A 13,508-nucleotide genomic window follows, 5' to 3' on the forward strand; every position below is an offset into this window, starting at 1 on the left:
AATAACATTTATTGTGATTGAAACAAATATCCCGAATATATCATAACCCCTTTGTGTTAACTGTAAAAGGGATACTGTGCAGTTACTATATTTAAACTACAAGTAGATGTGATACAGACTTCTCATTATATGTTTTCTGTCCTTGGTTTTAATTAATAATCCAAAGAAAAGAAAATCCCCCAAACACTTACAGGTCATGAAAATTCATTCTGATTTAGCAGTTTGATCCACCATCCACCATAATTATTAAAAACCACTAAACAACTGATGTAGTTGCCTGATGTTGGAATACACATTTTACCCTAACAGCTGGTGGTTGCCAGGGATGGGGTGGTCACCAACTGGTCTCTAGGTCTGTGTCACTGGTGCTGAATTAGGCAGAAACATTGACTCATGGGATCATGTTTACTGAGAGGCAAGAATGCAAAAGTTTTCCTTTTTTTTTTAATCACTGTGCTAGCTGAGAATATATGTACATATAAGTGTGTACATTTTAAAAAGTGCATGTGAAAGTTTTTGACAGTTTGTTAAAGAACAAATTGTTTCTGTACAGGAGCAATGATTTCTTCTATAAATTCAATTATGCATACATGTACAATTTATAATAATTTAACTTCATGTGAAAGTTGAATATTTATATGCTTCCACAGGATTTGCCATCCATAAGTGAAAAAGGTGAGAAAAATGTATCTCACTCTCATTTTAATACATCTAATTTATTTATTTATTTTCACAGTATTATTTTTGCAACATCTAAAATACACCATAATCAGAAGTTTCAATATTCAGATTTTCTTTTTAAATTGTATTATTTTGTTTAAATCCAAATAGGAAAAAGAAAGTCAGAACTTGAGTTCGACGAATGTCAACCATCTCCTAAACGACAAGACAACTGTGCAGCAGGATCACAGTCAGGTACACACATATATGAAATCCTCACACTTATTCCTGCTTTGTGTCACCATTTTTAACTGAGTAGTCAAAATCAGTCAAATCCACAGTAATCTGTCATCCAAGGTCAAGGAAAAAAACAATATTTCAGAATCTCCTCTTGTTGGGTTCAGTTAGGATCGTAAGGAGACTGGCAGTGGTAACTCAACTTAAAGAAGGAAAAACCTTCCACTCAGAATGAGACACTGTCACTATACAGTTGTACAATGAGATACAGAGCATCTCCTGCTCAGTGTAAACATGCTGGGGGGGGTACAATTCTGCAGCGCTATGTACATATGGACAGTATTAACAAAGGGAAAAACATATATATATATAAAATATACAATATACAAGACATAAGTAATATGTAATAAATAGTGTCCTCTGGTGGGACATTTGACATGCTGATAGAACCTTGGGAGTACAGTCTTTATATTGGCCTTATTAAAATCACCTGCGATAATGTGAACACCGTCCGGGTGGGCCCGCTGCTATTTGTTAATGGTGTTCAGCAGGATAGAGAGTGCCGTGATTACATTGGCATCGGGTGGAATGTACACAGCCGTGATGATCACTACTGTTAGCTCTCTCGGTAGAAAGAAAGGCCGGCATCTTACCGACATGTACTCGAGGTTCGGGGAGCAGTGACTGTTTATAATTGTCCCGTTGTTGCACCAGCTTTCATGCACGTAAATACAGAGCCCTCCCACCCTGCTCTTACCGGAGTCCTTTGTCCTGTCCCAGCGGAGCAGAGTGCGGCCTGCTAGCTGCACGCTAGCATCGGGTATTCCCGGGTGAAGCCAGGTTTCAGTGATGATCAAGGCACAGCAGTCACGAACATAGCGATTTCCCACTAGTTGTAATTCCAGGTCATCCGTTTTTTGCACGAGAGATCTGGCGTTGGAGAGATAGAGGCTCAGAAGGGGTGGCTTGTGATTGGTCAGTTGATTCTGTAAACTTATGTAATGTAGCAGGTAGATGAAGGTGTCCTAGGGGAAACAGGATGTGTTGGGATGGTAGCGCATGTTTCAGTAACTAGGGTGGGGAGTGATCATGTACATGGGACATGTGATTTTCCACACCGAAGCAACCTTTGAAATAGTGGTTCAAGGAAAATGTAACTTTGAGTTTGAAGCTTGTGTGGGAGCATCAGTGTCATACGGCCAACACTACTCCTGCCTGTCAGTCTTGACAATGTCCTTCCTATTGTTTTTTTTTTTATTCCTGTTGACTATTAAGTAAGAAATGAAGGTTAGAGTAGTTCAGTTGCTTTTGCTTCCTTGTATGAAGAAAAAAGTATGCTGATGGTAAAGTCTCAGGTCTTTAGTCTCTATAGTTTTAGTGCCAATGACAAAAATGCATGCTTTTGTCAACATGTTGATGACAGCAAAGGTGAGTGGAGAGATTAAACAAGATATCACAAATACGTTTTATGTAAATGACATCTGGAGACTAAAACGTTTTGAAACGGTGCCTGTAGCACATTATGTGTATGTAAACTATCAACGCTGAAATTAATAAGATCTAATGAGATCTTTTAGAATATGTTTTTGTGAAAATGTCAGTATGTTTGCAACAACAGTTTCCTGCTAATTTCACATTTTTTGCCCCTTAAAAAACTTTGGCTCTGTAAAAATCATATTATTCCAAATCAAATGAAATCAAATGAAAAATAAAACTTAAACCTTTGTATCAGTGTAAACACATTTCACTAAACTGGAAACTTTAGATATTTAGATGAACTCTACAGAGTGACATGAAGTCGCAAAAGTTGCAGGAGTTCAATTCAGCTAAAAGACAAAAACATTTACCTCCTGTTGTCACATGAAAAGGGTTATTGAGATAAATAGAAACGTAAACCTCTGACACTTCAGAACCACAAAGGAAAGTAAATGATCTTATTTAGTGAATAATACTTTAAATGTGAATAAATCAGTTATTGCTGATTGTCCCCACAGCAAATTCCATGGAGACATCTGGATTTGTCCAGGACAAACTAACTGAATGGGGATTCAGTGAGTTCATGCAGAGATTTAAAGGTATGAGTTTATTATTATTCTTTAATGGGAATTGTTGTATCTGTAATGGCACTAGAACAGCATCGAAATTTACTGATTCAGAAGTCGGTCTGGATATTCCTGTGATTTATGACTTACAATAAAAAAAGTCTTTCATATTCAAAGTTGATGAATATTAATGTTTTGCAGTGTTAGCTTCATCTGACTTTTGAATATTTTATTTTGTTGTTGGCATTATTTCAGATGAAGGCATTGACAAGGAGACGTTTCTAAACCTTGGAGATTCAATCCGAATTAATTTACTGTTTCCTAAAATTGGACCAAGAGTAAAGTTTAGAAAGAGACTCAAAGATTACTTACAGGTAAGGCAGCTATTTTTTATTCTATATCAGCAGGTCTATTGTTTCATTAATGTGTGATGTGTTTGTTTTGATTCTGTAGATGGAGACATGTCATTTTGTCCAGGAAAAATTAACTGAATGGCATCTCAGTGAGCTGATTCACAGATTTGAAGGTATTTTATTATAGTTTGGTTTGGTCCTTCATAAATTACTGCTGTACTGTAATGCCATATTGATATTTGTTTGTCTAATTTCAATTGGAATACTTTGTTTTGTTGCAGAGGAGGGTATTGACAAAGAAGCTTTCCTAAGTCTCGAGTCAGGCAGAATCAATACTTTGATTCCAAAAATTGGACCAAGAGTAAAGTTTAAAAGGAGACTCAGAGAATACTTACAGGTAATGTTTTATTAAATGTTACAAAAAAATCCTGGAACATAAAGCCATAAAAGTTTAAATATACTGAGGGTTTTTTTTATAAAAAAAAAAAATGGCGGTGAAGATCAGTAGATTAATAGTGTATGCAATGCATCAGAGTGGAGGTTGTGTGTGAGCGCTGTGACATTCAGAAAAATAACCTCGCAATACTCGAGTACAAGATAATGTATTTAATGTAACATTTACTGTGCATGTAATGCATTTCACACTGGTAGGTATCAATATAACAAAATTGATCACACTTCTTTTATTATACGAAATACATCTTAAATTTATCCCTCACCACTGCAGGACTTGAATAGAACAAATGATGATTCTGCTGACATGATGGAAACAAGCGCAGAGCAAGAGAACAATCAAGAAATGGTATGATCTCATTGTGCCTGAACATGGTTCATTACTGAGTTATTAATCTTTGATCATTTTTGTTATGTCATCATGTTATTATAGAAAAATTAATGTTGTCAGCGTTAATCTCCTTAAGTAAAGTAAGTAAGTAAAATTTTATTTAAATAGTACCTTTCAAGATAAAATCACAAAGTGCTTCACACAAGCAGAAATGGACATACAACCTCAAACAAACAAAAGCAACCAAAAGCAAGTTTAAACAGATACATTTTTAAATGAAATGACTGAGTCCACAGATCTCGAACTCAAAGGGAGCGAGTTCCAGAGTCTGGGAGCCATTGATACAAACGCTCTGTCACTGTTTGTTTTTAACCTTGTATGCTGGAAAACCAGCAAGCGCTGGTCACAAGACCTCAGGGACCTGCTGGGGCGATAAGGCAGAAGGAGATCACTGATGTAAGTTGGAGCTACACCGTGCAGGGCCCTATAGGTCATGATTATAATCTTAAAATGAACCCTGAACTTGACAGGATGTCAGACTTGACGTCCTGACACCATAGCCGCATTAACGCAGCAAATCTACGTTAGCTGGTTACCGTGGATCTCCCCATGCGTGGAGCTGGACGCCACTAAACAATAACAAGCTTGTGCCATATTGTTAAAATGACATTATGGCTTTAACGTCATTTTAAAGAGATTAATGCTGACAGCACTAATAAAAATACATTTTGATTGATTCAAGGACTCATATCTTTAGAGTAAAACAGGTGTCAATATGAGCAAAGTGAACCAGGTTAGCTGTTTACCTAAGTCCTCTGCAGAATTCTCCAACACAGCTCAACTGTTTTTCACAAACTGTGAGTAAACAACATGAAGGCCTGTGCCTTGTCTGGATAATTATTTGGTATTTGTTTTCACGCAGGAGCCAAACATTTTTCCTCAACATTTGGAATCTGCTTCAGCGTCTGACACAACAGATGGCAAAGACACGGTAAGAAATGAAGTCAGAAACAATATTTTTAAACTGGTTGAAGATCCAGTGATTTACAATGAGTTTATCTGAAGACAAACATTTTGTCTCCATAATGCTGCAATAAGAGGAGCAATAAATAATGAAGCTAACAAATTCAAACTGCTTCAAATTAGTTTAATATAAATATCTGAAATGCACCTTCATCACGTGAATATGAAATATTAAGAGTATCGGTAGGCCTGGCTGATGTTTTGGCCTTGTTTTAGATGCAGGACCACAACATTTTTCCATTTCAGTTGGAGTCTGCTTCAGCAGTTGACAGAGGCAGTGACACAGTAAGAAGGAATATTGATGTTTCTCCTCAAGTCATGTTGTTATCCCAATATTATTTGTGTATATAAAACACATGTTTGTTTGTCTTTTCAGAGTAATGAACCAATTTGCTCCTGGGCAACAGTGACACAAGGACAAAGTCCAACCACATTTACAATGTTTTACTGTCAAGAGTGTAAAAACTTCATGGGAAACAATCCTGATTCTTGTTGTTCTCACTGTGCCTCAGTGTTCAACAAAGCAAGCAGCATTCAAAATGGAAACTTCTTTCTGTACTCATCCCTGAAAGACCTTCTGAAAGGTATCCTTGAGAACCACAGCACTGAGTTGTTACCTAAAACAGTTAAAGATGAGCATGATAACATCAAAGATGTGATGGATGGGATGATGTACCAGAATCTCCTCAGAGAGGGTAAACTAGCTGCAGATGATCTCACACTGACATGGAATTTTGATGAAGTACCAATTTTTAGCACAACCAGATACTCAATTTGGCCCCTTCAGTTTGTTATTAATGAACTTCCTTACACACAAAGACAGGAAAATATGATAGTTGCTGGATTTTGGTTTGGCCAAGGAAAACCTCATATGAACACATTTCTGAAACCATTTGTGGATGAATGTTGTGATTTAGCCCAAAATCCATTTCAGTGGAGAGACAGCAGAGGCACTCTTCATTCATCAAAAGTCTTCTGCTTGGTTTGCTCCTCTGACGCTGTGGCCAGGCCACTTCTCCGGAATTGCAAACAATTCAATGGAGAATATGGTTGTGACTGGTGTTTACACCCTGGCACAGTGGTACCAAAGGGCTCTGGATCTGTGAGGTCATATCGATATGATGAAACTAAACAAGCATCAAGATCAAAAAATATGTTTGTTGAAAACACCTCAGAGTATGGTGTAAAAGGAATGTCCTTACTTTCCAGACTTCCTTTGTTTGACATTGTGTTTGGATTTGTACCAGAATATATGCACTCAGTTTTAGTTGGTGTGACTAAGCAACTTATTGGATTGTGGCTGAACTCAGAGAACTCCAAGAAAGACTGGTATGTAGGTCAACAGATTTCACAGATGGACTCTTATCTCCGAATGTTAAAGCCTCCATCAGAAATGAGCAGATCTCTACAGTCACTGAAGGGTCGGGACACTTGGAAAGCATCTGAGTGGCGAGCTTTCCTTTTATTTTATGCTGTTAGTGTCCTACCAGGCATCCTTCAGCCTTCATTTCTCCAGCATTTTTTTTGTTTGTCGATCAGCATTCACATTCTGCTACAAGAATCAGTCTCCCAAAATGACCTTCAGCTGGCCCATGAGAACTTGGTACTCTTTGTTAGAAACATGGAAGAACTCTATGGTGAAGAAAACGTTTCATTCAACTGCCATCAGTTGATCCACTTAGCTGACTGTGTGCGTAACTGGGGGCCTCTCTGGGCAACATCAGCATTCAGTTTTGAGAGGAACAGTGCAAATTTAAGGGCACTGCTTAGCAACATAAACTACAATCCTCAAAAAATTCAAGACAAGTTTCTCCGTTGGCAGCGCCTGCCGAGTCACCTTCGCTCCCTTGTTTCTAACGGAAATTCTCCGTTAGCCAGCATTTCACCAGTAAATGAAACCACTGATTGTTACAATCTGCTTGGAAATTCACGGCATCTGGATATCACACGATCCATAAAACTAGCAATAGAAGAGCTCTTAAATCGACCTGTTTCATTCAGATCAGTGGAAGCCTTTGACAGCTTCATCAACAGAAATACTGTTTACTCTGTAAACCATGAAGAGACAAGAGACTGTGTCATAAAACTCAAGAATGGCTGCTATGGAGAAATACAGTTCATCGTCAGGTTTAAAGAGAACTGTGTTTGCACATCCAACTGTGTGTGCTCGGCTATTTCAGTCATTGTGGTCCAGCTGTTTTATATCAAACGTGATGCAGAGGACAGCAGGATGATTCCTGACAGTGCATCAAGGAATATCTTTGTGGAAGTGGAAAGGACAACTCAGCTCAAAGCCTTCTTCTTGAGGGATGTTAGGTGTAAATGCATGTATGTGAATGGTTGGCTGGTGCCTTTACCAAACTCATATGAAAGATATTAAAGTTCCAGCACAGCTAAGGTGCTTTCTCTGTCTTGTATATCATGGCACATGGCTGTTTTTACTACAGTGAAAATCTTGGAAAAATGAACGATGATGAAGTTTTTTCAAAGGAGTTTGGAGTCATTTTGTTCATATGTGTGCGAGATCTGTGGCTTACGTTTTCTTTTGGTGTGACAGTGTGGACATAATGTAGCCAGTGTAATGTAGGATTATATCACTCAGTACTGTATGTGTATTATCTGTATATGGAGGAAATTATGGAGTGATTTGTAAACAGCCAAAAGCTTGCCTTTCCCAACTTTGTATTCACTACGTATTTATCATACATGTCAGTTTACCTCTATTCAAACTGAAATGCAAATTATTGTGACACATAAACATTTTGTGAATTAACGCTAAAAATCCGGGGTGAGTGGATCAATGTGGTTTACTGCATCCTGATACAGATTGCTATTACTGAGATAACAGATCATAAAGCTTCATATTACCTCAGATTATTGTGTAATGGCTGATGAGACTTATTCTGTTTAATGTTGCAATGTGTGCAAGTCTATTGAATATAATACAGATTGATTTGCTCAAGAATGTTTGTATCCTGCTACATAAAAATGATTATAATTAGTCTTATTACTTTAAATATGCCTGAAAAATCTGTTTGGCCTCCTTCTTCACTCTGGATTTGTGCTGCTATTCAGAGTCAATTCAAATTTTAGTGTCGTTCCTTAAAAAAAAAAAGAAAAAAGGATGTGTAAATACAGTAAATGATGTTTAGAGATTTTTGAAAAATAAACATGACCACTGTTCATATGTGGCTTTATTACCTTATCATAGGCCAGAATTAAATATCTAAGTAGGACCCTTGTGTTACGATTCGGTGTTGTCAGTGTTTTGTTTTAGGCGTGACTGTTATGTGTTTCCTGCTTTACTTTGAAAGTCTGTCTTATCTCAGTGTGTTCAATTTACGCTTCCTTGTCTCGTCAGTTCTGATTTGCCCCAGCTGTGTTTCCCTCCTGTTGTCCATTCCCTGATTGCTCCTTCTATGTATTTAAGCCCTGTGTTTCAGTTTGTCATGGTCGTGATCTTCCCTCCCCCGGTTGTAAATAGTTTGGTGTTTTGAAGTAAATAAATGTCCTATTTTGCTTTGAAGTAAATAGCTGTTGATGCTTTCGTTTTGGGATTTTGGTGGAGAACCGTAGTAGTATTTTTTTTTTTTCCTTTTTTTTTTTCTGTGTTGCACGCCGGTTGCCTAGGCTGGGGTGGAACACTTGTTTAATACCATGTTAAACATGTTTACCGGGTCGTGAAGCAAACAACAGAAAAGAAGCTCGTATATAGACTTATGCCGTAAGTTGACCTAAAACTAAAAAGAAAAAACAATCTGACATTTTAAATTAAATCAAACATCGTTTAAAAGACACACATGGCAGTGTGGGAGAAAAAACTCAACACTGAATGCTACAAGTGCACAAATATGAAATCAGCGTGGTGCTGCAGTGAACGCATCAATTCACACAATATTACAGAAATACTTTTTATATAAATGTCTTATATTGTTTCTTGGTCCCATCAATTTCTTATTCTTCAGTCATTTCTGAAACAAAGTCCACACTGAATGCCTGCTGTGCATCTGTGGTTGTGTGAAGCTACATTAATGTAACAGCATGCCAGAGTGTAAACAGAGATCTTTGTCTATACGTTGAAACAAGGTTGTGCCTGAAAATTGCTACTTTTATGTGACATTTTATGTGAATATGTGACAAATGATGTTAGAATTATAATTAATTATAGAAAAAACAGTTTAAACCTTGGTGGGCAATGAGCTTAGAAAGAAGGATTATCTAGAAAATGACTTCAGGAAATGGTCGTGTTATAAAGTTGTTTTACAATCTGGACCAGTACAGACTTGCTCCTGACAGTTAAACTGTCCTGGGGGCACAAACCGTTTGTCCTTGGCTTGGTTTCAAGACTCTAGGAAAGGAATGCTGAATGTATGTAAATAACCTCTGGAGAATATAATCTGGAAATTGCATAAAGGGAAACACAAAATGAACCAAAAAGTAATAACATCCCACAGCTGTGTTTCACACCTGTTGTTAGTGGGGCATTTTGGCTTCTGCTGCATCTTTTTAGTCTGTGCTGGAGATTCACCAACCCTAAAGAAGTCCAAATACACCACTGATCACTGGATCTCAACAGCATTAATGCAAAACATGTGTTTCCATTTCTTGTCTTACTTCTTTTTCCTGTCCAGAGACCGATGTGTGGCAACAGAAAGGGCCACTCTCTCTTTGGGGCACTTAGCTTTCTCCTGTAGGAGTGAATGTAGTTTATAGTTTATGAAAAAATAATCAGAATACTGAAGATGTCAGAGATTGTATCTTTTTTCCTTTTCATAAGTCATTAAAACCAAGTACTAAAACACTTTGATATGACTCAGAGAACTGAAAACTCAGCATAGATAAAGAAGGAAACAATGTACAAATTGGTAACTATAGCCCAAAAGGCTGATTGTGTTCATCTGCGCGTAGTGTTTTCAGTGAGACAAATGTTTTGTCACTCATCCAAGTGACTTCTTCAGTCTCAACTGACTGCAGGTTTTCCCAAACAGTACATTTGGGATTTACTTACCTTGATGATTAAGCTTGAAGAAAAAAATGCAATTAATAAATCATACACACTTAAATATTGTATTTTCACCACAACTAAATTGTCTGACTGTCTGTATAAAACTGAACTTACAGCTATAAGCAGTTGATATTAAATATATGCATCACTAAAACATGACAGATAACAAAGCCAGAGTAATTAGGTACACAACTGTTTTTAAGTGTTTTCAATTTAGTTTCTTTTGACTTACATTTAACTATAGCTACTTATTTTTTCCTTCATTGACAATCAGTTGTTGACACAAATTATTTTGGCGAGTGGCAACAGTCAAACCAACAGCACTGTGATGTTTTTGTTCGTGAATATGTAGACACGCTGGTGCGAATGTCTTACTATACAGGCTGGTTCTTTAGATACAAGGGGAGAGTGCGCGAGTCAGAAACCCAGGGCACATAGATGATGTAAGTCTCATCAGAAACAGCTTATTTCCAAACCAGGGAGGAAGAATGAAAAACAATTCTAAAAACAAGCAATAAAATGTTGTCAAGGTACTAAAATCCCCAGAAATAAATAATCCCAATTTCAAAAAAACATATAAAACACAATGTTCTATGGTCGCTAAACTCCCACCCTGTCCCACAATGTAACTGTCCCACAACAAAGGATAAATGTTTGTTAGGTGTTCACAAGCAGGACCGAAATTCCTCCTTCAGAGCAGGGTCCAGACCAGCCTCGTCCCAGGCAGAAGAGGAGAACCCTCCTATCCCCATCTCATCCTGGAGTCCATTGCTCCACCGCGGCTCCCCTCACATCATCACACTGTAAACAAAAAAACAGGGGCCAGAACCCTTCTCCCAGAAGCTGGCCTGGCTAATAGCCATGGTGACCCTTTCACAATACGGCTCTACTCGGTGAGCAACAGTTCATTCATGTGAATTTTCAAAGCTAATTCAAGGACCATCATGTGGTTAGCAGCATTGACTAAAGTCTTAGTGGTGAAAGGTTTGCATTAAAAGAGTAAAAACTCCAGTTAGGGCATGACTTTAAATACATTAAAGGCAGGGTGCGTCTGAAGACTGCTGCATTTATGAATATGTGACTAAAATAATGTTAGAACTGTAATTAATTATCTATAAAAAACAAAAAATGTTTAAAGTTTTGCGGACACTGAGCTAAGAAAGAATGACTACAATGTTTACTGGTACTATACTGGTACAATAATTACTGGACAAGTACAAACTTGCCCCTTACAATTAATGTAACAGCATGCCAGTGTGTAAACAAAGATCTTTATTTATACGTCGAAAGCAGGTTGTGTCTGAAGACTGCTACTTTTATTAATATGTGACAAATTATGTTATAATTATAATTAATTATAATAAAAAATATTGAAACCTCGGTGGACAATGTACTGAGAAAGAATGACTTCAGGCAATGGGTGTGTTATAATAGATGTTTTACAATCTGTACCGGTACAGACTTGCTCCTGACGGTTAAGCTGTCCTGAGGCACAAACATGTTGTCTTTGGCTTGGCTTCAAGACTCTAGGAAAGGAGTAATGAATGTATGTAAATAACTTTTGAGGACAATCATTTAGAAATAACATCAAGTGAAATTTAGAATCAATTAAAAGTAATAATGAAGTAATATCGTATTTGTTGGTAGTGGGGCATTTTGGCTTCTGCTGCATCTTCCTAGTCTATGCTGGAGACTCACCAACTCCAGTACCACATACACCACTAATCACTCGATCTAAAAAGCATTGCCATAAAAACATGTGTTTCCCTTTAATTTCTTACTTCTTTTTCCTGTCCAGAGACCTCTGTGTGGCAGCAGAAAGAGCCACTCTCTCTTTGGGGTACTTAGCTTTCTCCTGGAGGAGCGAATATAGTTTATGTCTGTGGGGGTTCTCAGCCATCCAGGTCATCGTAGTCTAAGGACCTTGGAAAGAAAAGCGTCTGGACTTGAAGATGTTTCACCTCTCATTCCTGGGTCAAATGGTGGAGAGTCCATCTGGGACTCTGAAGAAGCTTCTCGGATGAGAGGTGAAATGTCTTCAAGCAACTTAAAGAAGTCCAGACGCTTTTCTTTCTAAGCTCCTTAGACTTTATAATTTATGAGAACATATTCATAATACTGAAAAAAGTCTTAGATTGTCAAAAATGAATATCTTATCTGACGATTGCTTTGGTGAAAAGGTGCTATATATTACAAACAATGTATTAATAACAACAAGATGACAGTGCTTTATAGACTGTTTTTGTGGAAGTGGAAAGGGCAAATTAACTCAGTCTTTTTCTAGAAGGATGTTAGGTGTAAATGTGTCTGTGAATGTCCTGTGACACTATTATCCCCTCTCTCTTTTAATAATGTCAAAGATAATAGTGTCTTTGACACTATTGGACCTAAAGTTTTAACCATTATTAAAACCATCCCAGCCGATCTTAACCATACCATAGTGAACCCATTTCTCAAAAAAAACCAAAACAAAACAAACAAATCTCAATGCAGCAGTGTTCTCAAATTTTAAACCAATCTCTAAACTCTCCTTCCTGTCCAAAATCCTGCAAAAAAATGTCTTCCTTCAGTTCCAGGCTCTACTGGAAATTAACGATATCTCAGAAACATTTCAGTCTGGTTTCAAAGCGAAACATTACGAAAGCGTAGAGCTCCCACCCAGGCAAAAGAAAAATAGAGCTATATCACATGTAATATGAAAACTTTATTGTTCTCACAATATACTTTTCACATTTGAACAACATAATATCATGTTATTACAATATACATTATATACAATATACATTATAACAAAAAACTTTTTACAAAAAAACAAGTAGAGGTGACACGGGCTGTGAGATTGAAACACAGGCATTAGAGCCTCTTAATGTGTGTTTAGTTTGGGTTTCCACCGGCGTGGAATTACCAAAAATAGAGAGAGCATAGGCTAACATATGAAATGGGAAAAGACTGCTGTGTAATCCATTTATTTCAACAAAGTAACTGTATTCTGAATATCACCTTCTTAAATGGTAACTGTAACGGAATACAGTTACAATTACTTTTTGTATTTTAAATACGTAACGCCGGTACATGTATTCCGTTACTCCCCAACACAATCTGCCCGTGATCAGGTACCCTGCTGGGATAATAAGATGGCCTGGAGATAGAAGCCACTGACATCAAGACCAGGAAACTCCTAACCCTGCATGGAGGGTTTCACCCCAAGTCCAGCACCCTAAAGCTAGATGGATGCTAAGCAGAAAAAAGGAGGCCATGCCCTAGTGAGTGTCAAGCACCACAGTCCAGGATGAGACAACGATCATCCACAAATACATAAGGAAGATAGCCCCAACCAACTGCGTGCTCAGTGAATACCAGAAACCAGAGGAGGAAGAGCAGGAGCCATCATGGAAGGACAGGCC

General features: G+C 37.6%; 2 protein-coding genes across 8 annotated transcripts in view; both read left to right on the forward strand.

Annotated features, from left to right (window-relative positions):
* Positions 1-13,508, forward strand: part of LOC309705480 (nuclear GTPase SLIP-GC-like) — a 116,536-nt gene that overhangs the window by 97,741 nt on the left and 5,287 nt on the right. The gene's annotated exons all lie outside the window — the stretch shown is intronic.
* The window catches only part of LOC309705463 (nuclear GTPase SLIP-GC-like), a 43,841-nt gene that overhangs the window by 11,244 nt on the left and 19,089 nt on the right, over positions 1-13,508 (forward strand). For 3 of the 7 annotated variants that reach the window (XM_082531300.1, XM_082531301.1, XM_082531305.1), the window contains 10 exons: positions 651-675; positions 832-915; positions 2,892-2,972; positions 3,195-3,313; positions 3,393-3,465; positions 3,574-3,689; positions 4,020-4,094; positions 4,999-5,067; positions 5,316-5,384; positions 5,476-8,286. The exons of 3 other annotated variants lie outside the window; for them this stretch is intronic. In XM_082531300.1, the coding sequence (XP_082387426.1) occupies positions 651-675; positions 832-915; positions 2,892-2,972; positions 3,195-3,313; positions 3,393-3,465; positions 3,574-3,689; positions 4,020-4,094; positions 4,999-5,067; positions 5,316-5,384; positions 5,476-7,479 (2,715 nt within the window). In that variant the 3' untranslated portion in view covers positions 7,480-8,286. Of the gene's footprint in view, positions 1-650; positions 676-831; positions 916-2,891; positions 2,973-3,194; positions 3,314-3,392; positions 3,466-3,573; positions 3,690-4,019; positions 4,095-4,998; positions 5,068-5,315; positions 5,385-5,475; positions 8,287-13,508 lie in introns of those variants that run through there. One more of the 7 variants, XM_082531304.1, reaches the window with a different exon arrangement.

Source organism: Aulonocara stuartgranti (assembly GCF_965226115.1).
Source record: "Aulonocara stuartgranti genome assembly, chromosome: 4".
Taxonomy (NCBI): Eukaryota; Metazoa; Chordata; class Actinopteri; order Cichliformes; family Cichlidae; genus Aulonocara; species Aulonocara stuartgranti.